At 39.1% G+C, this 26,012-nt stretch overlaps 1 protein-coding gene across 3 annotated transcripts in view; it reads right to left on the reverse strand.

The window, feature by feature from the left end:
* Positions 1-26,012, reverse strand: part of dennd1b (DENN domain containing 1B) — a 222,795-nt gene that overhangs the window by 120,950 nt on the left and 75,833 nt on the right. For all 3 annotated transcript variants that reach the window (XM_062980777.1, XM_008119992.3, XM_008119993.3), the window contains exons 4-5: positions 21,283-21,332; positions 12,157-12,270 (exon numbers count right to left, since the gene is read on the reverse strand). In XM_062980777.1, the coding sequence (XP_062836847.1) occupies positions 12,157-12,270; positions 21,283-21,332 (164 nt within the window). The remainder of the gene's footprint in view (positions 1-12,156; positions 12,271-21,282; positions 21,333-26,012) is intronic.

Here is a 26,012-nt window from a genome sequence, read left to right on the forward strand (position 1 = left end):
TTCTGACGGACGCCATCTCCTGCTTTGAGAACCCGGACTGAACTGACCACGGCTTGTCTTCCCCCCTTCTTGGACTTGGAAAAACTACAAACGTCTGCTTCTGGCTTTGATCTACGGAACGGAACTGGTCTACTCTACTTCTACAATCCTTGGCTGAATTGCTCGTGTTGGAGATCCTGTCTACTGTGTGTGTGTGGGAGCGACGCAAGTTACTCTAAGCACAGTGCTGGCAGCAGAGAGGAATCTGCTGCCAATTAGTTGCATTCTTTGTATCTTTTTGTTCCTTGGCTTTCGTTCTGTTAATACCTAGGCTGAAGCAAGCAGTTTGTTTTTACCCGGATTAAACTCCGGTTTAATCCGGTTTATCTTTTGAACATTTACTTTTGTCCCCTTTTTGCTCCTAAAGGCAAAAATTGCCTGGCCCTTGTGTTTTTACGGGCATTTTTGAGTTCTGTAATCTAATAAACTCTGTTACTTTGAATCTTGTGGCGTTCTGTCCTTGACAGATTGCCTGACGCCCATAAAAAGTTTATTGCAGCAATAAACCCGTCAGGAAGACGATGGATGAGTTAAGAGCCAAAGTAGACCAATTGCAAACGGCCTTTACCGTAAGCCAAACAGCTTTTGCTGTGAAAGGACATGTTTTGACTCCTGAACGCTTTGACGGAACCAGGTGCAAGTTGCCAACCTTTTTGGCACAAGTGGAGCTTTATTTTTCCCAGCTCAGTGCTCATGCTTTTCCTACTGACACTAGCAAGGTGGCTTTTATTTTGAGTTTGTTGACCGGTCCCGCAGGACAATGGGCCACTAATTTAATTTTGGGAAATGACCCAGTCAAGGACAATTTGAATAATTTCAAAAAGTTGTTAACTGATACTTTTGGGGATCCTCTCCGCACGGAGAACGCTGGGTGGGCTCTGTATCGGTTGAAACAGGGAAAGGGGACTGTTTTGGATTACTTAAATAAGTTTAACCTGTATCGCCACCAGCTGGATTGGGGGGAGAATGCATTCATGCTTTTATTTACTGCCGGGTTAAGTGATATGCTCCAGGATGAATTAGCACGCTTGGAGCCGGCTGAAAGCTGGGACGCCTTAGTAGCTAAGGTGCTGCGTTTAGACGCAAGGTTCGAGGCTCGTAAACACTCAAAAGCAATGTGTGCGCCACCCATGCATGTAACCAGGGCACCTGTGGTGATGGGGGAAGAGCCCATGGAGCTTGGGGTCTTTAAAAAACTGTCTACAGAGGAAAAGAGCCGTAGGAGGCAGCTGGGCTTGTGTTTGTACTGTGGGAATGCTGGGCATTTTGCCAAAAATTGTAATGTGAAACCTTCCCAGCTTTCGGGAAAAGGCCAGCCCTAGTGCGACGTGAGTCCAACGCACTAGGGCTCCTCAAGCAGTCAACTGAGGGGAGGAAGCATGTTTTCGTACCCATTACATTATCTGTTGGGGAAAGGGAACTTGTTTCTACTCTGGCACTGCTGGACTCAGGAGCTACGGTCTCCTATGTAGATATTGAGTTTGCTAAGAAGCATGGCATTCCTAGAGTGCGCAAGGCATGCGACGTGTGGGTGGAGGGAGCAGATGGGAGACTGCTGGAGACTGGGGTGGTTAACCAGGAAACCTCAGCAGTAACGTGGGAGGTGCAGGGAGTAACGGGAACGTTTGTGTGGGATATTACGAGCTTGCCTCGATATGATGTGATCCTGGGGATGGATTGGCTAGCTGTAGTAAACCCACAAGTGGATTGGGCAACACGTAAAGTGATCTTAAAGAGGCAGGATTGTTGCACTCTAAACGTTACTCATGCTGATATGGAGGGAGTGCCTGCTGAGTATGGGGAGTTCTCTGATGTATTTTGTAAAAGAGAAGCGGACAAATTACCACCGCACAGGCCATATGATTGCGCCATCAAGTTGGCAGAAGGTGCGAAACTGCCAGCAGGGAGGCTGTATGCCTTGACTGTACCGGAAAGGCAAGCTTTGCGGGAGTTTTTAGATGAAAATTTAGCCAAGGGGTTTATTCGCCCATCTAGTTCTCCAACTGCGGCACCAGTATTCTTTGTAGCCAAAAAGACTGGGGAACTTAGGCTGGTCTGCGACTATCGGATCCTAAACAAATACACCATTCGGGATAGGTACCCGCTCCCTTTAATCTCGGAACTGTTATCAAGGGTGCAAGGGGCTAAGGTCTTTACCAAGCTTGACCTGCGGGGGGCCTATAACTTAATCCGTATACGGGAAGGGGATGAATGGAAGACGGCATTTAACACGTGTTTCGGATGCCACGAGTTCCGAGTCATGCCTTTTGGGCTTTGTAATGCTCCTGCGGTCTTCCAGAGGTTCATGAACGATGTGTTCAGGGACCTAATTGACCAATTTTTAGTGATTTATTTGGATGATATCTTGATTTTTTCTAAGGACGAGAAAGAACATCGTCAACATGTCAAGCAGGTTCTGCACCGACTGCGGGCTAATGGGCTTTTCGCCAAGGCTTCCAAATGCGTCTTTCATGTGCCTGAAGTGGAGTTCCTAGGTCATGTAGTGTCAGGTAGGGAACTTAAAATGGACCCACATAAGGTTGACGCCGTCAACTCATGGCAGGAGCTGAAAACTAAGAAGGATGTACAAAGGTTCTTAGGTTTTGCTAATTACTACCGGGAGTTTATTCCGAATTTTGCAAAGCTCACGGTACCTTTGACGCAGCTTCTGCGCAAGAAACAGCCATTTGTGTGGGGGCGGGAAGCTCACGAGGCGTTTCTACAACTTAAGTCTAGTTTTCAATCGGACAACATACTAACCCATCCTGATGTTGACAAACCGTTCGTGGTAGAAGCGGACGCTTCTAGCTACGCGTTGGGGGCTGTATTGTCTCAGAAGGATTCCTCAGGGACCTTGCGTCCCTGTGGATTTTACTCGCGGCAACTAACACCCTTCGAGCAGAACTATACCATATGGGAGAAGGAGTTGTTGGCGATTAAGGTGGCGTTTGAGGTGTGGCGGCACTGGCTTGAAGGGGCACGGCACCAGATCGTGGTCAGATCTGATCACAAGAATTTAGAGCACTTGCAAACAGCAAAGAAGTTAAACCAGCGTCAAATCCGATGGGCTTTGTTTTTCTCCAGGTTTAACTTCAAGGTGCAGTTCGTAGAGGGGAAGGCAAACTTGCGGGCCGATGCTTTATCCCGCAAGCCGGAGTTTAAGACCAATGAGCAGGTTGTATGTCAGACCATCTTGCCTACTGCCTCTCTGTGTGTTGTAGATAATGAGCTCGGGTTACATGACCAGATCCTTGAGGCTCAGAGGGATGATGTGTGGACACAGGAGCAACTGATGCTGCTCTCAGCAGGTAACCGTACCATACTGCCGCATCTACAAGATCAAGACGGAGTATTGGTACGCAGGGGGCAGGTCTACGTACCAGTGGGGGCCCTCAGGTTGGAGGTGATTAGAGCCCACCATGACGAACCCATGGCTGGGCACTTTGGCAGATTCAAGACCGTGCAGCTCATTACCAGGAGCTATTGGTGGCCAAAGATGCGGCAAGACATTCTGCGCTTTTGTGACAGTTGCGCCGTTTGCCAGCAGAGTAAGACGCCTGTTGGGCGCCCTAGAGGGTTGTTGTCGTCTTTACCTGTTCCGGACAGGCCATGGCAAATCATTTCCATGGATTTCATTTCAGATTTGCCTAAGTCTGGGGGTTATACTTGTATTTGGGTGGTGGTGGATTTATTTAGTAAACTGGCTCATTTTATTCCTTGTTCAACCATTCCGGCGGCCCCTACGTTGGCCTTACTATTTACTAAGCACATCTATCGTTTGCACGGAGCACCCGAGGTGATTATTTCAGATAGGGCTCCGCAATTTGTGTCACGCTTTTGGAAACATTTCCATGAGTGCTTGGGGACTAAGTTAAACGTTTCTTCAGCCTTTCATCCGCAAACGGATGGACAGTCGGAACGGGTTAATGGGCTCTTAGAGCAATACCTGCGTTGTTTTTGTTTAGATCAACCCACGGCTTGGGTGAAGTGGCTACCGGTGGCGGAATTTGCTTACAACAATGCGGTGCACACATCTAGTCAGCATACGCCGTTTGAGCTAACTTATGGTTTTCACCCACGGGGAGGTGTGGCGCCGTCGACCAATGTGGTCTCTTCGGACCCTGTGTACCGTTCTACGGAAATGGCTGCATTGCATGATGTTGCCCGTCGCTTACTGTTGGAAGCTAAGGCAACGCAGAAGACTCAGGCTGACCGCCACAGGCAGGCAGGGGAGGAGTTGGAAGAAGGGGATTTGGTGTGGTTATCTTCCAAACATATTAAACAGGCTGGGGGAAAGTTTGCGCCTCGGTATTTGGGTCCCTTTCCTATCGTTAAAAAGATTTCTTCCGTTGCGTTTCGTTTGCGTTTACCGTCTAGTTTAAAGGTCCATCCAGTCTTTCATCGTTCGCTGTTGAAACTTGATACCTCTAGTCGTCGTGGTGCTATAGCGGAGGGTATCACTGCCACTTCTCCGCCATCGGGGGAGGAGGCCTTTGTGAGAGGGGATAGTGTTATGATTGAGCCTCATGGCTCTGTTACTGACAGACGTGGGCGTAAGACTCCTCGGGAGTCAGATACTCTCGAGGAGCGAGAGAGAAAAAGACTGCGAGACATATTTGCAGCACCATCTGACGAAGAATCTTTCGAAGGGTTTACGGAGAGAATGGAGGAGGGGCTGGTTAGCTCAGAGGAGGATGAGATGGATTGGACTCGGGTAAGGGAGGAATTGGGGGCCACTGGCCATGATGGGGCAGAAGATGAATGGGGACCTTCAGGATTAGACCCATGGCTTAGCTGGAGGGATGGGACGGGATCCACAGCTGGAGATGCTGTTGGGCGTAGTCAGAGGTGTTCCAGCTCTGACGAGGAAAGTGATGAGGAAACGCCCGGGTTAAGGAGGACAGCTGACAGTGATGAAGATTTGTAACTGGCATAAAATGGGGCTTGGGAGCAATTGCAAATTGCGTCAGGCAAGGTAATCTGGGCAAACGCTTGGGATCCGTGTGTGTGTGGGACGCTTCCCTGAAGACTTGTGTACTTTCCTGTGCTGAGACGTAAGTTGATTGGAATCCAGGGTCAGACGGCGGGAGGGATTGTGTGGGCATTTGTTTGTGCAAACCTGTGCTTACTCTTATTAGCTTGACCTTCCGTCGTCTTTCTGACGGACGCCATCTCCTGCTTTGAGAACCCGGACTGAACTGACCACGGCTTGTCTTCCCCCCTTCTTGGACTTGGAAAAACTACAAACGTCTGCTTCTGGCTTTGATCTACGGAACGGAACTGGTCTACTCTACTTCTACAATCCTTGGCTGAATTGCTCGTGTTGGAGATCCTGTCTACTGTGTGTGTGTGGGAGCGACGCAAGTTACTCTAAGCACAGTGCTGGCAGCAGAGAGGAATCTGCTGCCAATTAGTTGCATTCTTTGTATCTTTTTGTTCCTTGGCTTTCGTTCTGTTAATACCTAGGCTGAAGCAAGCAGTTTGTTTTTACCCGGATTAAACTCCGGTTTAATCCGGTTTATCTTTTGAACATTTACTTTTGTCCCCTTTTTGCTCCTAAAGGCAAAAATTGCCTGGCCCTTGTGTTTTTACGGGCATTTTTGAGTTCTGTAATCTAATAAACTCTGTTACTTTGAATCTTGTGGCGTTCTGTCCTTGACAATAGGAATAAAAAAAACTTGTTTTAAGTGTCACTGTGGAGAAATGTGGCATTATATGTCAAAAGGTAAAGTTGCCTCTTCTGGCTAACTATGGCTACTATAGTATGACCCCTGCATCCATGGGACTGGTATACATGGATTGATTCATCCACATCCAACAAAATATGACATCTCTAGGCATTTTCCATGGTATTCTTGGACAAGGAGTCTTTCACTTCTATAGGGCTCACTATTATCTATGGTTCTGTACACCTGGGAACATATTTCCCAGAGATAAAAGGTCATAATGTATTAGGCACCTTAACGAAACCCTGCCAGTCACTCATTGTCACCAACAGCTTATATTCCTTTAGGGGTTTTTTTTTCAAATGTCTCCCCCTTTCTACAATTTTCACCACTATAAAATCCCTATACAGCATAAATATGAATATAATATTTTATACTTTTTAAAATGAGAAGGCAGAACCATGGCCCTGAAATAAATGCTCTCTCAAACTATCTCTCCAGCTACCACACGTTATCCAGAATGAAAAGATGTATGTGTTTTCAACTTATACAGAGTGGAGGAAGGGAATATCCAGTCCAGTAAACATTTAGTATTGCATTGTAAATTTGAAATTGTCACACTGGAAGAAATAAGGACAGCATTCTTATTAAAGTTTACTGAAAATTATAGCATGCCACTTTTTATTTGAATCATTACTTCTGCAAAGTAACAGACTCAAACTAAAATATTCAATTAAAACAACCAACTACATTGGCCTTGCTAATATTAAAAAAGTTTTTAAAGTCTGGTATTCCATTTTCAAAAATGGCCACTACATATTTAGCAGATACAGGTAAAAAAGGGAGGATAGGAGAGGGGCAGTTCATGTGAACAATGAACCAATCGGCATCAGATCTGGTTATGCTGTTCACACTGTGCCCAAACTGTGAGTCTGCTTTGGAATTTCAGGGCATTTCCAGACAAGCTCAAAACCCGTGATGAGTTTTGGATTAACCTGAGGCATCCCAGCTTTCCCTCCCAGCCCCCCATTCACCCTCTAAACTTACTGGAGGGGCCTGGCTGCATCCTCAGGCCCCTCAGAGCAAGCTTCTGACACGTCAAAATGATGTGCTTTGGAAACAGGAGAGGAGAAATTCTGATCGACCTGGGAGGGCATGTAGCCACCCCCACCAGGAAAAATCTGGGATTTGTGCCTTCTGTGTGGCCTAAATCTCGAAAAGAATCGGGATTTTAAATCCCCGTATCTGAAAGGGCCCTCACTCAAACTCGAGAACATTCACCAGACTTAAACCTGGTTTACCCGGCAATAAGAACCAGGGGCCCTTATGTATCATGTAGACATCCAGAAGCGATTCCTCTATCAGTGAAGGCCATAAAACTCATGTAGACAAGTCCTAAGACATTTGACAGTTCTCTGGACTGAATCTGCACTGAACTAGAGATAGACATGGGATTGCGGGGAGACAAAAGCTACAGAGTTTATATAGAAGCTTAAAGGACCATTCATGCTGCAACTGATGCTAGACTTGCTAATCCAGTGGTTCTCAACCTGGGATCCCCAGATGTTTTTGGCCTTCAACTCCCAAAAATCCTAACAACTGGTAAACTGGCTGGGATTTCTGGGAGTTGTAGGCCAAAACCATCTGGGGACCCCAGGTTGAGAATCACTATTCTAATCTGTCTTTTCTAACAACCCATGCTTAGTGCCATAGAGCCTGGCACAATGCTTCATGGGTTTACCAAATCAGCACAGTCTGGATGTCAGAAAACATTATTTCCAAAACAAATTCAAAATGCAATTCAAATGCAAATGCAATCAAATTACACTATGTAAAAAAATGAAAAAATTCTGTTCCTGGTTTAAAAGTGTTATTCCTGTTTAATTGTGCAGTATTTATTTTGAAAGTTATACTCCATAAACTTCATTTTTGTGGCTGCCACAAACTATGTTGAATTGGTTGATACTCTATGAGGTATTCATTGAAAAACTATAGCAAAGGATGTTCCACAAAAAGGAAGTTTTTGCAGTTTAATACACTTTTTCCATGTTTTTTAATGATAGAACCAATTAGGAAATAACATTTACAACCCAGAAACTAAAATCATGTTATATAGTGTTATAGGAAAAAATGGTACAGCAGAAAAGGAGGAAACTTGCTTAAATCTGTCAGAAAAGATGTACACTGGAAAAGGAAATGTAACATGAGGTGTTTGATGTTCTTCTGATAGCTATAAAATCTAAAGATGATACACAGAGGTTACACAGGTTTATATCAAAATAAATCAGTATTGGCAGATTCAGTATAAGATGGTGAAAAGGAAAGCTGAAATACAGTGCTACAAACTAACCAATTGCACTGGTCTATTAAAAGCAGGTTGTCTACTGTAAGGATGAGAAACAACCTGAACTATTTTGTCCTCTCAAGTGAGTTTGGAAAATTTCAACAGTTCTCTCAACAGCAGAAAACAATGAGCATTTCTGCATAGTTCCCAACTGGTGTTCCTACATCCAGAAGTCTTTCAGGAAATTATTCTGTGCAGAAATACACCTGAGAGTTTCTTACATGAAAACTGAGGCAGGGGTCTGCACAGAAACACCATTGTTCCCAGATAGCCACATGGTTTTTATGCAGGATTTTTTTTACACAAAGTCCAGTAATCTTGCATGATTTTGCACAAAACCTCCATGTGATTTTCTGTGTGGAAGATACCGTAGCTGGGGTTTGTGCAGAAAACAGCAATCTTGCATCAAACAAGGCTACTATATGGAAATAGAGTTTTGTATAAAAGAAGACTGGTGGTTGGACAAAAATGCAGTGCTCATGCAAAGGACCCATTTTTATTCCTGCACAGAATACCGTATATACTCGAGTATAAGCCGACCCGGATATAAGCCGAGGCACCTAATTTTACCACAAAAAACTGGGAAAACATTGACTCCAGTATAAGCCGAGATACCAATAAAATTACATTAATTGAGGCACCAGTTGCTTAAATGTTTTGAATCTTCACATCAAACTGTAATTTAAGATATGACTGTTCAACTCTGATTAATTCATTATTTTCATCTTCTTCAATGTAAATGTGCTTATGTATCCTTTTAATAATAATAGAGTGAAATAATAAATGTAATCATAGTAAATGCAGTATAATAATAAATGTAATAATAAATAGAGTAGAATAATAAATATATTAATAAAAATAAAAAATAGAGTAAAATAAATGCAAAAGTAACAATAATAATAGAGAAAAATAATAAATATACCATATATACTTGAGTATAAGCTGACCTGAATATAAGCCCACCAGGACCCTCACCCGAGTATAAGCCGAGGAAGGTTTTTTTTTTCAGTCCTAAAAAAGGGCTGAAAAACTAGGCTTATGCTCGAGTATATACAGTAATTTCCCAAAAACAACTTCAGAACGTGACTGGGAAAACCATGCAAATGTTCATCACTGTGTGTTCCATGCATCAGGAATCAAGCCCTCAAGATGTGTCTGACTTATGGAAACCCTAAAGCTGTCACATGTTTGTCCTGGCAAGATCTGTACAGAAAAGTACTTTTGCCATTGTCTTAGGCCAAGAGAGTGTGACTTGCCCAAGGTCACTTGAGCCTTCTGTTGCTATGAGAGGATTTGAACCCTGTTGTCCAGAATTTTACTTCAATGCTCAACACACAACACTATGTAATAGATGGCAGCAAATATTATTTGCATCCCAGTACTCTAGATGAGAGGCGAAGGTTACCAAAATTCTGCTGACTAAAATAGTAGCAATGACATGCAGGGGAAATATATAAAGACTGTACTGCAGACAGGGGGTTCTAACTGCATAGATTAACTTCTCAATAACTGAAAGTAATACATTAGATTGTGACAGTTCCCTTCTAGCATAATTATCCAGTGTGACACTAGGTGCCATCCTGAGTGGCACTGAGGGCCTGTTGTGGTTGTTATAAAAATGCAAAGTATTAGTGTCGGTTTTCTAAAAGTACTCAGTCATATCCTCCAAGATTAAGCCAGAGTCATCCAGCGAGTTCTGTGGCTTAAAGGGGATTGGAATGTGGATCTTCTAAATTCCAGCTGAATCCAGCAGTAGTTCTATATACCCTCTTCTGCTCTTTATCACATGCTTTTTTGCACATGTGTGTTTGCCACACATAAATATGATTGCACCAAGGCTTCATGTACTTTGGAATTTTTTATACTAATCCCCTCTCTTCCTAGTACCTACTAGTGTATTAACGTCATGGTTCAATCATCCAAAGTTTCCCTTTTCTGCCCCTATGTGACGCACTCTACTCAGACATTTGTTTTCAGCTGCTTTTACAGGCAACCAGGCTCTCCTTTAAAGTGGCAAAATGTTTCTTTCATTTGGCTTTTAATTAAGCAGTTTATTGTGGTCATGCTGTTTATGTTTTAATATCTATTTTAGAGCAAACTGATGACAAGGTAACATTCACTGTGAAAATCCACAGTTGTAATAACATTTTTAATCACCTTAGCCTGTGGTGTTTTGTTGTTTATAGCACTTCTGTTTACCATTAAGTGTTCGCTTAATTCTAGTACAGTTGAACCGTACTAGCAAATGAGTCACTTCCTACAGTTTCGTGCTCATAAAAAGCCCCCACTGCTTCAGTTAGTATACACTTCTTATTGAATGACAACATTCAACTCACTAAGGAATACTTAGCCATCCTCATTTAATAGCCTTGTGCAGATGTGTCACTGGCCCAGTACAGATGACCAACCTACCAAGTGATTAAGAAAGGTTGGCACCCACTGATTCGTATAGTTATCTGTACTGAGGAAACCAAGTTTGGAGAAAGCACTTGAGGCTTTCCTCAAAAGCATGTCAAGCTGGCCCTCCACATTAGTAGGTCTGACTTTTGCAGATTTGATTATTCACAGATTTGATTAAAATACTCTATCTAGGAATATTTATGTCCTCCAGTCTGGTGCCATTAACAACTTGACCACAGAGTCATGCTGGAGGATGCAGAGATTCCTAAAAAGATGTTGTGTCTGGTAAAAACAATAAAAAGTTTTATTCGTGTTTTTTCGCATTTTGTGGGTCCTGTGCACCTAAACCCAGCTAGTATTTTTTGTTTCTATCATGCCAAATTTAGGATTTCTATTCCAAATGCTAATCATGTATTTTGGAAGAATTAAATATGTATCATCATCGGAAGTAATTTTTAAAATCTACAAGTTTTGGCACATGTGAGGGAGCAAATTCCAAAAACAAATGAACAGTAGTCATCACTGAAGACTTTGTATGTGTCATTCACTGTGTATGAACATATCGCTAAACCACAATTAGCAGCATTAAAAACAAAGTTAGCCACTCTAGTGCCTGTGCCCTTATTCTTCCACTTCCTTCTTCAATAGGTTTGGAAGAAAAGTGGAGTCTTTCACTTCTGCTTTACATTAATGGCATACATGGTTTGCAATTTTTAACTATGTTTGATCTGAACAATGATTAGCATAAACAAACCAGCATTCATAAATTATCATCTGTAAGTTGTTTTGTTTCCACTCCCTACAATCGCAATTCATCAAAAAACAAATCTATAGTTTCTTAAATCCTCCTTCAGGTTGACAGGCTCCTAGCAAGTAGAATTAAGTTTTTCAATTAAATTTAGAAAGAGAGAAAAGTTTCCATGAACCTGCTGATCACATCAATGAATACTTTTGTTGTGCTCCCTGAGTAAATGTTGAGGAGGGAACCCTTCAAAATGTGAGCATAGGCTGGAAGGCACATTAGGTCAGAGCTGTCAGACGTCCTTTAACAGACCATAAATGAAAGAACATGTGTAATGGATATACTATTACTTAGGTCAGATAGGACATTTCCAGTGCTAGCTCTCTTTGGGCTTTTCTTGAGTTACGTAGTAGTATACATCACACATGAAAGAAGAAGTTGTAAAAATGAGCTTTAAGGAAGCCAGTGAATCAAAGGGGATTAAAATAATAAGGCAGGTGCATGGTAAGGATATGATGCAAGCAGGCCTTATAAATAAGGTTACGATGAAAATTTCACACAGAGATCAATATACATGTAACCACAATACAACTTTTCCTTTGGGTCAGTAAGAAGGGGAAAAAATCCACCAATTAGCACTAGAACTTCACTTCATTATCACAGGACAAATTCATTTGCAACTCCTGTGTCAGTTTTTCTCCTCAAAAAAGTTATATAAGCATGTGCATAACCTGCCAAGCCAGGAAATCTATGGACAATTTGCAAAACACCTCATTAAAACATCTTTCCTCATGAAAAAAAAATCACAATGCATAACTGTCAGAAATGGAAGTTATCATAGCAGGAGAGCAGTACATTTTTACAGGTATATGGTCTACTATCTTAAGTCAATAATTCCCTATAATCATCAAAGCTAGAGAAGTTATAGACAGTAAGGAATTGAATATGTATAGTTAGTTTCTTACCTCAAAATGCATAGACATATTTTGCCTCCTTGTGTCAACCGGCAAAATCCAAATCTTTGTTTGCTTTCAATATCAGTAAGCACAAAGGTAAAGTGCTGTCCAACCTGGGTCACCCTGGAAAGAAAAAATGTATATGTTTTATATATATTTAGTATATATACATATGCAAACATATTTATGCATGCATGTTGCTGGTGTCTGACTTTAAGTAATTTCTGATTTATGGTGACCCTAAGGCCAGATAAATATTAATTGGGTAAAGGGATCCAAAGCTCAAGCTCAACTATAGCACAGAAAACAGAACTCCATTAGTGGTTGATAGTTGGTGCTTCTAGATCACCAACTTCCAACATCCTTCTGCTAACATTACTATGTTACGAAGAATTACAAAATGTTCAGCACTGAATTCCCCCACAGTTCTGATTTTGAAGAGATCTGTCTAGCTAATGACTGCCTACTCCATACATTTCACAATATTATGTCTATCTGAATTCAGCTCTTCCATGTTCTCTGTAGCCTCTTCTACACTGACCATTTACTGCAGTACAGAACTGGTTTGGTAGAAATAGCTGTGCAGTGCAGGTGATTAGATCAACAGGTTTGTAACTGACTATCTACCTGACTAGGCTCACATTTCCAAAACTTAGGCAAGCCTTCACAGCCCTTCGTTTCCAAAGTATGCCCACAGCTGTGGTTGATGGAAGATATACAGGCATCCCTCTGGCTCTTCGTTTATGTGTGTGTGGGGCCCCAGAAATTGAGGATTTGCCTCACTATTTGTTCTCCTGCCCTCTGTATTCTGAGCCAAGAACTAAAATTCTGGGACCTATTCTTTATCCCCTCCTAATGAATACGGTGTCAGAAAGGATTTTCTACCTTCTGTCCGACATTAACCCTGCAGTTACTCATAAGGTGGCCCTTTTTGCCCTGGCAGCTCAGAAAATCCGGGCAAAACTGATCTCCGATGTCGCGGTCAACTGTGCTGGGGATGCTTTTAACTAATAGTGGTTTTTTTATATCCAAGGTGTTCACTGCTTGGGTTTTAATAATGCTGTACTTACTTGGTTTTATCTTGTTTTTAATTATGTTGGTGCTAATCCATGACATATGTAGTATTTGAAGGGCATATCCTGACATTGATATTTGCAGCATTTTAATGTTTTAATGATTTATATAGGGTTTTAATGGCATGTTTTATATTGTATTTGATGGTCTGGCTTTGGTGTATTTGTTTGTTTGTCTTGCATGCGAAAGACCTATGGTCTAAGCATTAAATAAATTTGGATTTTGGAAAAGGGCATACACATGGTTGGATTAAATTTCAAAAAAATGCTTATATTTATGCTTAAGAGACAGGTCTTACAGTAGGAAGGTAAAAAAAAAAAAGCATGACTCCAAAAACCAAAAAAAAAACCCCTACAATAGAAGAAGAAAGGAAAGGAAATCCTTTTTTATCTCCTTAATCTTTTGGAATAAAAACTACTAGAAGTAGTGCCATTCCTCAAACTGTGCCATAAGTCTGCATATAATAATAATAATAATAATAATAATAATAATAATAATAATAATAATAATAATAATAATTGTAATATTCAAATATTGCAAACTGAGGACTGACTGAATTGACTAGAGGGAATTAACCATGAACTTAGCTAACCATTAATATACATAGTCTTTGATTTGTTTCTTTGCTTGTACACAAGACACTATAACATATAATAAGGACAACTTTTAAAATTCATTTCTGTACTGCAACTAACACTCCTCAGCGATGAAATACAATGGGGAGTTGTCATATTCATACATTCATTATCAAGACTTAATTTAAAGCTTTCTTTGAGGGCAGATAAACCATTAACTCTTTTTAGGTATGAAAATGCACATTATCAGTGCCAAATGTTAGCTATTTGTCCTTGGAGGAAGAATGCGTTTTCCTGTAGATTTATGAGAGTCTGTGTAATTCTTTAGGAATGTGAAGGCATTCATATGACTTTTTTTTACACGAAAGTGATTAGTTGTTTCTACATCTCATGTACTGATAGTTGATTGTGTTGTATTTAGTATACTGCCATGCATGATAAATTTACAACACAAATTAAAGATGAATAAAAATTAGTGGCTGAATTATTGTTTGTATTCATTAAATGAAAACCAAATCTTCAGTTGATAGAATTAGGAGTAGCAGAGACAGAGCAAACAGAAATAAGTTCTCGCTTTCTTTCCTCTCTCTGTCTCACACAATTCTTTGAACGATGGAAATTATTGGGAGCAAACAGATATGGAGGAATTTCTTTATACCAGTGGTTCTCAGCCTGGGGTTCCCAGATGTTTTGGGCCTACAACTCCCAGAAATCCTAGGCTGTCCGAACGTATCTCCTCCTATGAGTCAGGAAGATCCCTGAGGTCATCTGGAGAGGCCCTGCTCTCAGTCCCGCCTACCTCACAGGCGCGGCTGGTGGGAACGAGGGACAGGGCCTTCTCGGTAGTGGCTCCCCGGCTATGGAACACCCTCCCCAGAGATATACGGCAAGCCCCAACCCTTTTGAGTTTTAGAAAAGCCTTAAAAACATGGCTTTGTGCCCAGGCTTTTAATGAATAAATGATAAAGACGACCCAGATTGTTATATGGATAAAGTTGGAGGATATTGGACGAACGGATTTTAAACACGTTTTATGTTTTATATTTTATACTGTATTTAATTGGTTGTATTTTTTATATGTTGTTGTTTTTAATGATGTATCGGCATCGAATTGTTGCCAATTTTACGCCGCCCTGAGTCCCTCCGGGTGAAAAGGGCGGGATAGAAATATTTAAAATAAATAAATAAAAACATCTGGGGACCCCAGGTTGAGAACCACTGATTTATACATACAGAAAATGGTGAAACTTAAACAAACAAAATTCATATAACTTTAAAAAAATGAAAAAATACTCCAAATCTACCTATGGCAATTTCCCATGATTATACTAAATGCTCAAATGCATAAGAGTGTTAACAAATAGAAGACAGCCAACTATCACCTCCTTCTGTGCTTCTTGTCATCTCATGAGACATACTGGTATGCTACTGTCAGGAGACAGAAGAGTCAACTAAATGCTGAACATTTTGTAATCCCTAATAACATATGAACTTTAGATAGGGATTTTGAAAGTTGATGATCTGGAAAGTCTTTTATATGATCTATATTATGGTTATATTTTAAATCCCTATTCTCTAAGGATAACGGGACTGTAAAATGCAGTTCTCAGGTTTTAATCTGTGCATTTTGCTGTCATATTCCTACAAAAAGGAATGCAATTTCTGAACATCTTAAAAGTTTATATATGGTGCAAATTTAATGGTACATTTCCATTGTAGACTTAATACAGTCTGGCAACACTTTAGCTGCCATGGCTTAATGCTATAGTAACACGAGATTTGTAGTTTTATAAGGTCTTTAGCTTTCTCTGACAAAAAAAAAATACTGCTGTCTTCCTAAACTGAGCCATGGCAGTTAAAGTGGTGGCAAACTACATTAACTTGACAGTATGAATGCAGTCTAAGGCCCATTTTATACTGCCATATAAAATCCAGATTATCTGATTTGAACTGGATTATATGGCAGTATAAACTCAGATAATCCAGTTCAGAAGAAAATGTGGATAATCTGCTTTGATAAACTAGATTACATGGCAGTGTAGAAGGGGCCTGAGTTACCAGATACCTCTTTGATGTTTACTTTGCAGTGACAACTCGTTTTATCCACAAATTAATTGTGGGTTGCCCATTGGAGAGCTTGGCCATTTGAATATACTTAACAAATTTTCTTTTCCAATCCTTAATGAGTAGTTCCTTTTCCCCCTTCCAAGGCTTAGTTATTATAATTCTTACCACCACAAAACTATATTGTCAAATTTTGACATCATCTTTACTGTTTCTCTCTTGAAACAAACCCAGTAAGCATCTTTCTGGATTTTTTCTTGACTTTTTAGAAATTATTTTATCAGTTTCTTTAGTCGCCTTTTTCCAATTTTTTTACCTCCTTACATGCCCACCAAACATGTTTGATGAAACTCAACAGGGAGAATGTTGGGCACTTTACATCCCCAACATTCTCCCTGTTGAGTTTCATCAATTTTAGCCATTAATTCAGGAGTTATATAAGTTCTATAGAACATTTTATACGTTTTCTCTAATGGATCCCGCTATTTAAAATGTCAGTCCTTTTTTCCATAAATATTCCTAATTATCCAAATCTGTATTCTTCCCTAAGACTCTGGCCCAGGAGATCATTACTGTTTTTATTTTATTCTTTTCCAGGTTATACTCCAGAATATATTTGTATAACCTGAAGATCAATCCTTTATTTTCTTTCTCCAAAATATTCTCCAACTCCGATTTCCTTTTGGGGAACCCAATTTTAATATATTTCCTAAATATGTCATGTAGTTGATTATATCTAAACCAGTCATTTATCCTTAGTTCTTCTCTCCCTTTTAATTTCCACTGTCCTTTTTCTTCCATTGGGTATTACCTATATGTTCTCCATTCCTCATTATATGTTGCACTGCTTTTGCCTTCGTATTGTCGATTGTATTGTCAAAATGCAATCCTAATGAACTTGACTTTTCATCAGCCAAAATTAGGCCTACAATTCCCACTGAAATACTAGTAAGTTTATGTTAGTTAAAACTGTTTTTCATTTTAAATATTGTATTGTTCTTTCTTGTGTGTTTTGCACTACAAATGAGATATGTGCTATGTGCATGAGAATTTGTTCTTTTTTTTTTTTCAAACTATAGTCCAATCCCCCAACAGTATGAGAGACCGTGAACTGGCCCTCTGCTTAAAAGGTTTGACGACTCCTGCCCTAAAGTATAGCTTTATTTCACCAGCATGGATGTGCATCTCAGGTTTCACAAAACCTGTATGGTATAGTGAAAACTGACAGTCATCTAAACTGTAAAAGGCTTGGAGGCCATATTGGAGGGGCACAACCCAACTGCATTCCCACTGCAAAAGAATATTTTTGTCCCAAATGCTCCCTAAGAGACATAGGGAGATTTTTGCCATTTTTTAAAAGAAGACATTACTGGAAGTAGATTTCCCTTAAAAGGCTCTCCTGGGTCTACTCTAAAGCATCCCACTGGAGGCAAAAACATGGCAATCATGTCCTCCACAATCTTATGTTGAAGCAATTGTTTTGATTCCCCGGGGGGGGGGGGGGAATCTTGGAGTCACGAAATGTCCCTGGGTAATATATGGCCTCTGGCTGCACTATACGCACTCCTGCTCTAAATTGATCTGTCTTAGAGATATACCTTATATTTTGGCTACCTTTCACAAAATCCGTTTTGAATTGCATCATTCATATGTTAATGAATCAGTACAATGACTGATTAAAATATTGAGTGCAATGTATATTTTCAAAGCTCATTAGGATCCAAATAAAAATGTATAGTTGCAAGTTAGACATAAGTAACAAACTGATATAGGGGGACTTCCTCTTAAAGACAAATTCATTTGAACTTTCATTTCTTTGGGAGGAAAGCCTTTAACAAGAAAGTTCTAAGATCTCAAGAAACTTTCAAAAACACAGAGATATGATTGCAAGTTCTCTTTGGGATAAATTGCTTACTCAGATATTGCTTATTATTATTTTAGTACTTCAATCCACCATACATGGATTGCAAAATCATGAAATAACGCAGTAATTGGTTTATCATCTTAAAAATGAAAAGATGTGCTTTTTAAGTGAAATAATCAACGAAATATTGTTTCGATGTTCTTACACTAATGTATAAGTTGCAGTTCTCCATAAATTGTAATATGTATTCATTTTCATGTAAATGCCCAAATAGATTTCCTTGGTTTTTTAAAACAATCATACTGAAATTTAATTAATTCCTAACCACTGGATGGCAGTAAGAGCTCCTCATGTGCATTCAACATTCCTAATTTTCTTATGCTTTGCTAACAGTTTCAAGTACAGTGTTTAATGATTGGACTAAAAGTATTGTCTGTTTATTAGAGATATATTCTAAAATAATATATCTTATTTTTCTAAAAGAAGCCCTATTGAACTCAACAAGTATGTAAAGATTAATTTCAGAGAAGCAGACTTGTCAACCTGCTTCAGGAAGGACCAGGTGTGTTCGTCCTGGTGTGTGGCATGCACTAATATGAAAAAAGAAGAATGAGAAAAGTGCCTTCCATTTTGAATCTCTCACAGGCGGCTCCTACACAGTCACATAATCCAGATTAGAATAGGGATTAGAAAAATCCAGTTCCACTCCAGAAAGTCTCCACATGCACCCCGGGGACCACAAAAAACCTCCAGTGGGATCCAGAAAACTCTCCTCATGTCGAATCGATCCAACAGAACATCTTATCCCATGGGGAGAAATGTGCTGAACTGCATCAGACCATTGGATGAGAATCATCTTCACTAAAAGAAAGGGGGGATAATTTCCTCTCAGGGTGTGGGGAGGAGGTGTTCATTTACTTTCCTGAGAGTGCCATATCCAGATTTTTTATCCACATTTTCCAGTGGTGGCGATGTTTACACTAGTGCTGTATATGTTGCTCCTGAATTTCTGCTCTGCAGTATCCACACAATGGTCAGCTGCAGTGCATTTCATTGTAGAATTTGGACTTTCTCCTAACTTTTTAAAACTGCGTTTACATGTGGGTGCATGTTGTACCACACGCTGGGGTTTGCGTTTTCTAGCCACTTTCCTTATAATCCACAACATCCTGGATTTTACAGCATCTGTAGATGGAGCCACAATTGTTCATATTTGAATTAGCATAACCTACCGTAGTTGTCATTGACAGCTTTCAAGTCATTTCTAACTTATAGTGAACCGAAGATAAACGTATCATAGAATTTTCTTTGCAATGTTTGTTCAGAGGAAGTCTGAGAGAGTATAACTTGCCTAAGGCCACTCAGTAGGTTTCCATGACCAAATAGGGATTCAAACCCTGGTCTCCAAAGACATAGTCCAATGCTCAAACCACTACACTATCCTGGCACAACTGGAGTGTGTTTAAACTATGTAAAACCATCGTTTGATTCAAAATACTTCCGCAAGACTCTTAGTCATTACATTTCCCAAGTTTCAACATCAACCTTATTAATAGCTTGGATAAAATCTGAAGCAAAGGTATTGGATTGCCTTATTACGGGTACGAAAGATAAAGAGCAGTAGGAGGACACCTGAGACTGTCTTCAGCTCCTCATACAGCAAATTTCCAGCTATATCTGAGCAACGCCAGAACCTCATGGCTTCTTCAAATTGTTGTGCCATAGGCTTCCATAGTCCTGTTCACCATGGGCATGAACTTCCAACTGACATTCTAACATATCAGACAAAGTTGTAGGAAAAATAAATCAGTGAAGATTTCATGAACTCTACTAGCTTTCACACCAGTGTCAAGAAAGTGTAATAATATGGCTTGGTTTGATTTGCTCTCCTGGGTGGGATTCCCACCTTTGCCTTCCATTTTGTTTGCACACCTACCTATATTCCTAGAACATTTTCTTTCCTAATACTACAGCTTGAGTGTGAATTATCCAAAATGTTTAGGATCAAAGGTGTTTCGGACTTCAGGTTTTTTTCAGATTCTTTCAATATCTATATTTGCATATATGGAAATAATGAGATATCTTGGAGATGGGAACCAATGTCTACATGTGAAATCCTTTTTTGTTCCATAAACACCTCATATACATAGCCTAAAGCTAATTTTACACATTTTTATAACCATATGCATGAAACAAAATTTGTGTACCTTGAACCATTAGAAAGCAACAGTGACACAATCTCAGTCACCCATATTGACAATTTTGGATTTTAGAGTATTTCGGATTTTGAATTCTGGATAGAAATGCTCAACCTGTATCTGATTTTCCTGAGAAAGGTAACCACATTCTATCACATATTTTGTATGTCTGTGCACACAGCAAGCCAAAGCTCTATGGGAACTCTGGCTTGTCATGAATGAGCACTATGTTGGCATGTACTGTTTAATCATTTCTGTTTGCTGCAGGAGTTGCTAAACCAACCACAGAATTTTGCTACATAGTTGCTTTATTATATCATCCAGCAGCTTCCCGCCTCTTGTGCATTCCCTCCCCCAAAACAGAGGAAAAATCCACAGTTTTGTTTTTATGGTGCCTGCTACCCATATTTTCTCTAAGGCCACGTATTAAAACCATGAAAAATATCCAAGTAACTTGAACAATTTTTAATCAAGCAGTCTAGGCAAATGACTCAATGTTTCTGTCTTATCACACATCGGTCTTATCACATTTTTAAAAATCCAAAACAAAGATAACACAAAACTGTAACCACACATTTTTGTAAATTTACCTGCAAAACTTAGCTAAGTGTATACATTCTTTGTTTTCATATAGGAAGTCTGTCTGTACAATAATTACTGTAAAAATGACTATTGCACAAAACCAAACAGAACTTGGCAAAATATATTTTGGACTATACTGGTGGGGGATTTGAGGTGTTGCTGTCCAAATACTTTTTCAATTTCTGGTTATTTATTTTGTATTTTATTATAGCTCTAGCTTCAGAGAGATTGCCAGTATAATGTGATGAAATCAATCTGAAGCTTCTTCAATTCCTTCTCAACGGAACATTTAAACAGAAAATATTATGAGTGCAGAACAAGGCAATTTAAAAAGCTCGCATAAAGAAAGCATATTGTATATGTTTTATGCCTATTGCCTTCCAGTTCAGCTGGAAAGAAGTAAACAAATGCATGCAGTTATGAACAATTTATTCATAGGCGCACTAACAATATATATATATATATATATATATATATATATATATATATATATATATATATACACACACACACACACACACACACACACACACACACACACACGATAAAGGTATACTACATATTTATGTTTTTCCATTAAGAATGTAAAGGTTATTTGGACAATTTAGTACAATGACAGGAGTACAACCTGAATGCCACAGTACAGAAAGCATTTTCTTCTTTATGTAATTGCATAAGCATTTGGTGTATCACAAGTCCTACAAAACAACGAGACATATTTTCCAGTGTGTTCATTTAGTATTAGCTTTGCTTATTAAAATGCTACAGTTAAACGTACCTTGCAATGTCAAAAGGAAAGCAGAATTTGGGTATGATCTGTAGTATTTCCTGTAAACGAAGACAAAAGAATGTTAGAAATGTTTACAAATTACTGTAGTGATTCTGCAATACTGTTTGCTTTTAGAAAGTGAAAAATAAAGCAGTGTTTTAGCTGGAAAATAAAAGAACTTTCGTACACGTTCCTGGACTGAAATAATTTATTATTTAAAAGGAATTAAGTTGGTGCTTTGGCAGATTGCAAAGACAATGCCACAGAAACCCCAGGAGGGAAAGGCCTGGCCTGAAGGGTATTAACACCCTTCACATCCCCGCTGGGATTCCCTTCAACAAGGCCATATGGATTTTACAAGAAGCACCATACCATATGGGTAGGCCACGTCTGCTGCTACTTGTACTACAGACTAGCCACAGGGACTTCTGACAGATCCTGGCTCAAAAATCCAAATGTTGTTTCAATTAAAATGCAAGCAGAGAAAGGGGAACCAAGTTGGCAGCAAGCAGAATTTACTGAGAGCTAAACAACTCTATACACGTTTCATAAGCTAATGTTTTAAAAAGCTGGAACTCCTCACTTAGTGCAAAGCTGAAATTGTACAATTAACCCCTTAGGATAACTGCACAAGATTCGAAACACAACCCATTATCATTTTTAAAAGGGAATAAATCATATCTGCTCATGTTTTTACAGATGTTATACACTTTTTTCTCTTTCCTTTCCAATCTCTGTTACAGTTCAGCAGCATGTAAAATGTGCCTAAATATAATGGTTTTGAAAACAATACAGTGCCTCAAAAGTTAAGTGATATAATAGTAACTGTCACTCGAAGCAGTCAACATTACTACCCTGTTTCCCCTCAAATAAGACATCCCCAGAAAATAAGACCTAGTAGAGGTTTTGTTGAATTGCTAAATATAAGGCCTCCCCCGAAAGTAAGACCTAACAAAGTTTTTGTTTGGAAGCATGCTCGCCGAACAGAACACCAGAGCATGCAGGATTAGTAAATGTACGTACCATAGTGTTGTGCATGGAAATATTGGTAGTAACAAGAAATTCCTGATAGGATTCACAGTTTGTCTGGTTATGCTGGTTTGTCATGACAACTACTGTGCAATTTACAATAAATGTTCATTTTTTTTTGTTCAACAATAAATGTGAATTCTTCTTCATGGAAAAATAAGGCATCCCCTGAAAATAAGACCTAGAGAATCTTTGGGAGCAAAAATTAATATAAGACACTGTCTTATTTTTGGGGAAACACGGTATAGTACAATGACTTTTTGCATAGAGCTGTTTCATGCAAAATATTAGTATATGGTTTGCACTGTGTCGTCCATGTGTTTGCACGGACAGGAAAAAAATTAACAGAAAGTAGAACGGAGGACGCAAGACATATATTGAGATGAATATGAAGACGTGCTGTAGTATGTACATAGATTGTACTGCAACTTAGGGTTAAACATGTGTTCCTTATATTCATGGAAAAGAGTGAAAGGTTCAGAGGAAGAAGGCAACTAAGGCAGGGTACCACGAATTCACAAAGCATCATATACCAGGTTGTTTCAGATATCAGGTTTACATTTACACCAAAGCAATAGTTTCAATACTGCCTCTAAAGATCAGCTAAGAGTTTTCAGACTGGACAGAAGACACTTTGAAGAAGGTCTGGACATATGCACTCCGGTGGAAGTATTCACCATAACAGATATGTCATGTTCCCAGTTTAAACCCTTGGTTCTTAGCTATCGGATTCTGTTTAACAGTGTCAACACTGACTTTTCTGAATTTCTTATACATTATACAAAATGACTTTAAAATATTAATCATCAGGTGTTAGCTGTCTGTAAGATAATGGATTTTCCTATTCATTTCCATGTAAGAGTCAGCATTATATATGAAACCCCAGTATACACCTAGAGTGATACCACACATGGAGCAAACTGGATAAAATAAGTAAACTAATCATACAAAGACTCTAAATGTCCACCTGTTCAAACATGAACTGAATTTTTGAATTTGCTATGACTGAAGAATATTGGGAAGTTAAACCAGATTATACTTTCTTTATCACAAACCTTGCTATTTCAAAAGTCAAAGCATGACTTTTGAAACTATTTCAAAACTTACGTATGTCAAAAGAAAAGAAAATGTTAACAATCCGTACTATTTGGAAAATGTGTTTTCCTTTTTCTTCCAGTTTCAAAATGTCCTCTGTTCTTAGGTCAGTAATGCTGCTACCATCCAATCATGTTTTGATAATCAGATATTGCATCTGGAACTGTATCTTCCCAAATATAGTTTTTCCCCATCTACTCCTTTCTAGGTTTAAGTACTAAGGCAAACCATGGTTACCCTACACATGTTTTCATATAACCACTTGAAGATATGCTTTCTTTCTGTTTCGAAGAATATGGTTTTCAGGTTTACAAAGGAACCATGCTTTGAGCTAATACATATGCAACACTAAACTATGATTAATGGGAGAAACAAAAAGCAGAAATTACTCCAGAGAAAGGCGACAGTACACATTGCCAAGGCTATCTTCTGAAGTGGTAGCCAACATTTCAAGTAGCAGGTATTACATTTGTAACAGAACCTTTTAATGTTGCCTGTTATGTTTTCAGTAATGACTGGTGCTTATCTTATTATATATATGGTAATTAATATCAACTGGGGAAATTAGACATAAAAATATGCAGCAAAAGATTTACCAAATTATGCCAACCTCACAAGGCAAACAAGTTTGACAGCCCTCAAATTATTTAGATTATTTAGATTATTTAGATTATACATTCAAGTGATTAATATAATGTGACATTAAAAAAACTAAACTTAGTCCATACCATATTATTGATTAGTATGCACAAAAGCCACAGCTGCAAAAATCCTGCTAAGGAGTTCTGTTCCTCAAGCCCAAAATAACTATTACTGTTTTTGCCATAACAGATAAATGCATCAGTTCCTTCTTTCACATTGTAAGAGGCAGACCAACGCCAAGACTTTCCCAGTGTTGCCTTTCCTCCCTCCTTCCCTCCCACTATCCTCAGTCTTCACACACACACACACACACACACAAACTTCTGCAAAACACAACCTCAGCTCGCTTCCCAACTGGCAGGATCATCCCTCAGGGGACAAGTCTTTAAACCTCCGCACTCTTTAAAATTCAACCAGCCAGCAGGTCTGTAGACTAGTGTATAAACAGTATAGGGAGAAAAATCCTCGCAGCTTATGTCAGTGACAAAGCAGCTCAGCAGTTGACTGTTTTTCCCTTGACAGTGTAAGCCAGGTTTACACAGATCAATAGACGGAAGCTTACCTAGCTTGCAGGGCTCAGTTTCCTGCCTTAATTACAGGTACTATTCATATTTTTAAAATAATGAAAATAATACCCCGTCCAGAAGGTTTTAATGCCTGGCGTTCAATGGCTTCAAAACATTCAATACGTAGTGAAGAAATAATCGTAATAAATTCAAAAATATTACTACATCTTTTAAATTTTGTTTTCCATAGCTCGGACACACTTCCCCTGATGGATAATTATTCCATGAAGAATAAAACATTGTTAAACTAGTACTTAAGGCAAGCCTTGGCTGGCAGACAGAACAAACTGACATGTTGGTAAAGAACTGCTGTCTCTTATTATAAAGATGGACTGAAGTGTTCATTCTTGTTAATGGGGGAAAATATTGGTACTGAGCGCACAAGAAAGATGCCTGGTGGATAATGTCTTCAGGAAACATCACAGACACATCAGGATGGAGTTATGTTCAGGAAAACCAGGGAAATAAAAGCATTTAAGAATATATTGCAGTGACTAAGAAATCTGGCATTTATGCTGAAGAAACAAAACTGTCAAACCAGCCAACCGCTAGTCTGCTTCTTAAAATGGCTTAAAGGGTTCGCAATTTAATTAGCTACTTTATACAAATACCAAATATTGCTCTGCATCAAAAAACGATGTATTTTCTTGAATTACCACTTGTTCTAAAGCATATATCATTAAACTGCAAAACACAAAGATCAAACACCGCACCTCTGCAGAGGGAAAATAAGCTTGTATATATTTAAAACACAGAAGCGTTGGAATAGCAACCTCCCAAGTCACTCACTAATTATTTGTTAATGTGTATATTTAGTAACCTGTATTCTATGTGTATACTGATTTACCAGTTTATTTGACTCTTTGGTATAGGAGGAGTTATAGACATGTGATTATACTGAGCATGTGCAGACTCAAGACTCCATTTTGTATTCAGTATTTGTTTAGACTTCAGTGGGAACAGATGTATCTGTTTGGACTCTAATGGGAGCAGATATCTTGCATTAGACCTCAAAGAAGGTGAATGCATACAAGTTGCTGTTTGGACTTCAGTGAAGAAGTCAGTTTTGAGACTTCAATATTTGCTTATGGGCTTCAGTGAGTACAACTACCCTGAAGACTATGGACTATTGATAATGATACCCTGTGCTCTCAACACAGAAAGAACTATATCCTATCTGTAACTGAACTTTATTAAGAAATGTGCCTGTATCGTGAATTAATACAAGATATGTTATTTTTCAAAGATGACTTTGTTTTTATTTCTGAATGCATATTTTAACTAAGAGGCTTAAAGGGATTGTATATCTTTTGGGCAACTTCAACTGCAAAGAAACAACCATCCTCTGCTAACCAAATATATTTTTGTAGTGGCATGACTTTATCCTTGGCAGTCTAAAGACATGGT

This window comes from Anolis carolinensis, chromosome 4, assembly GCF_035594765.1.
Source record: "Anolis carolinensis isolate JA03-04 chromosome 4, rAnoCar3.1.pri, whole genome shotgun sequence".
In the NCBI taxonomy this organism is placed as follows: Eukaryota; Metazoa; Chordata; class Lepidosauria; order Squamata; family Dactyloidae; genus Anolis; species Anolis carolinensis.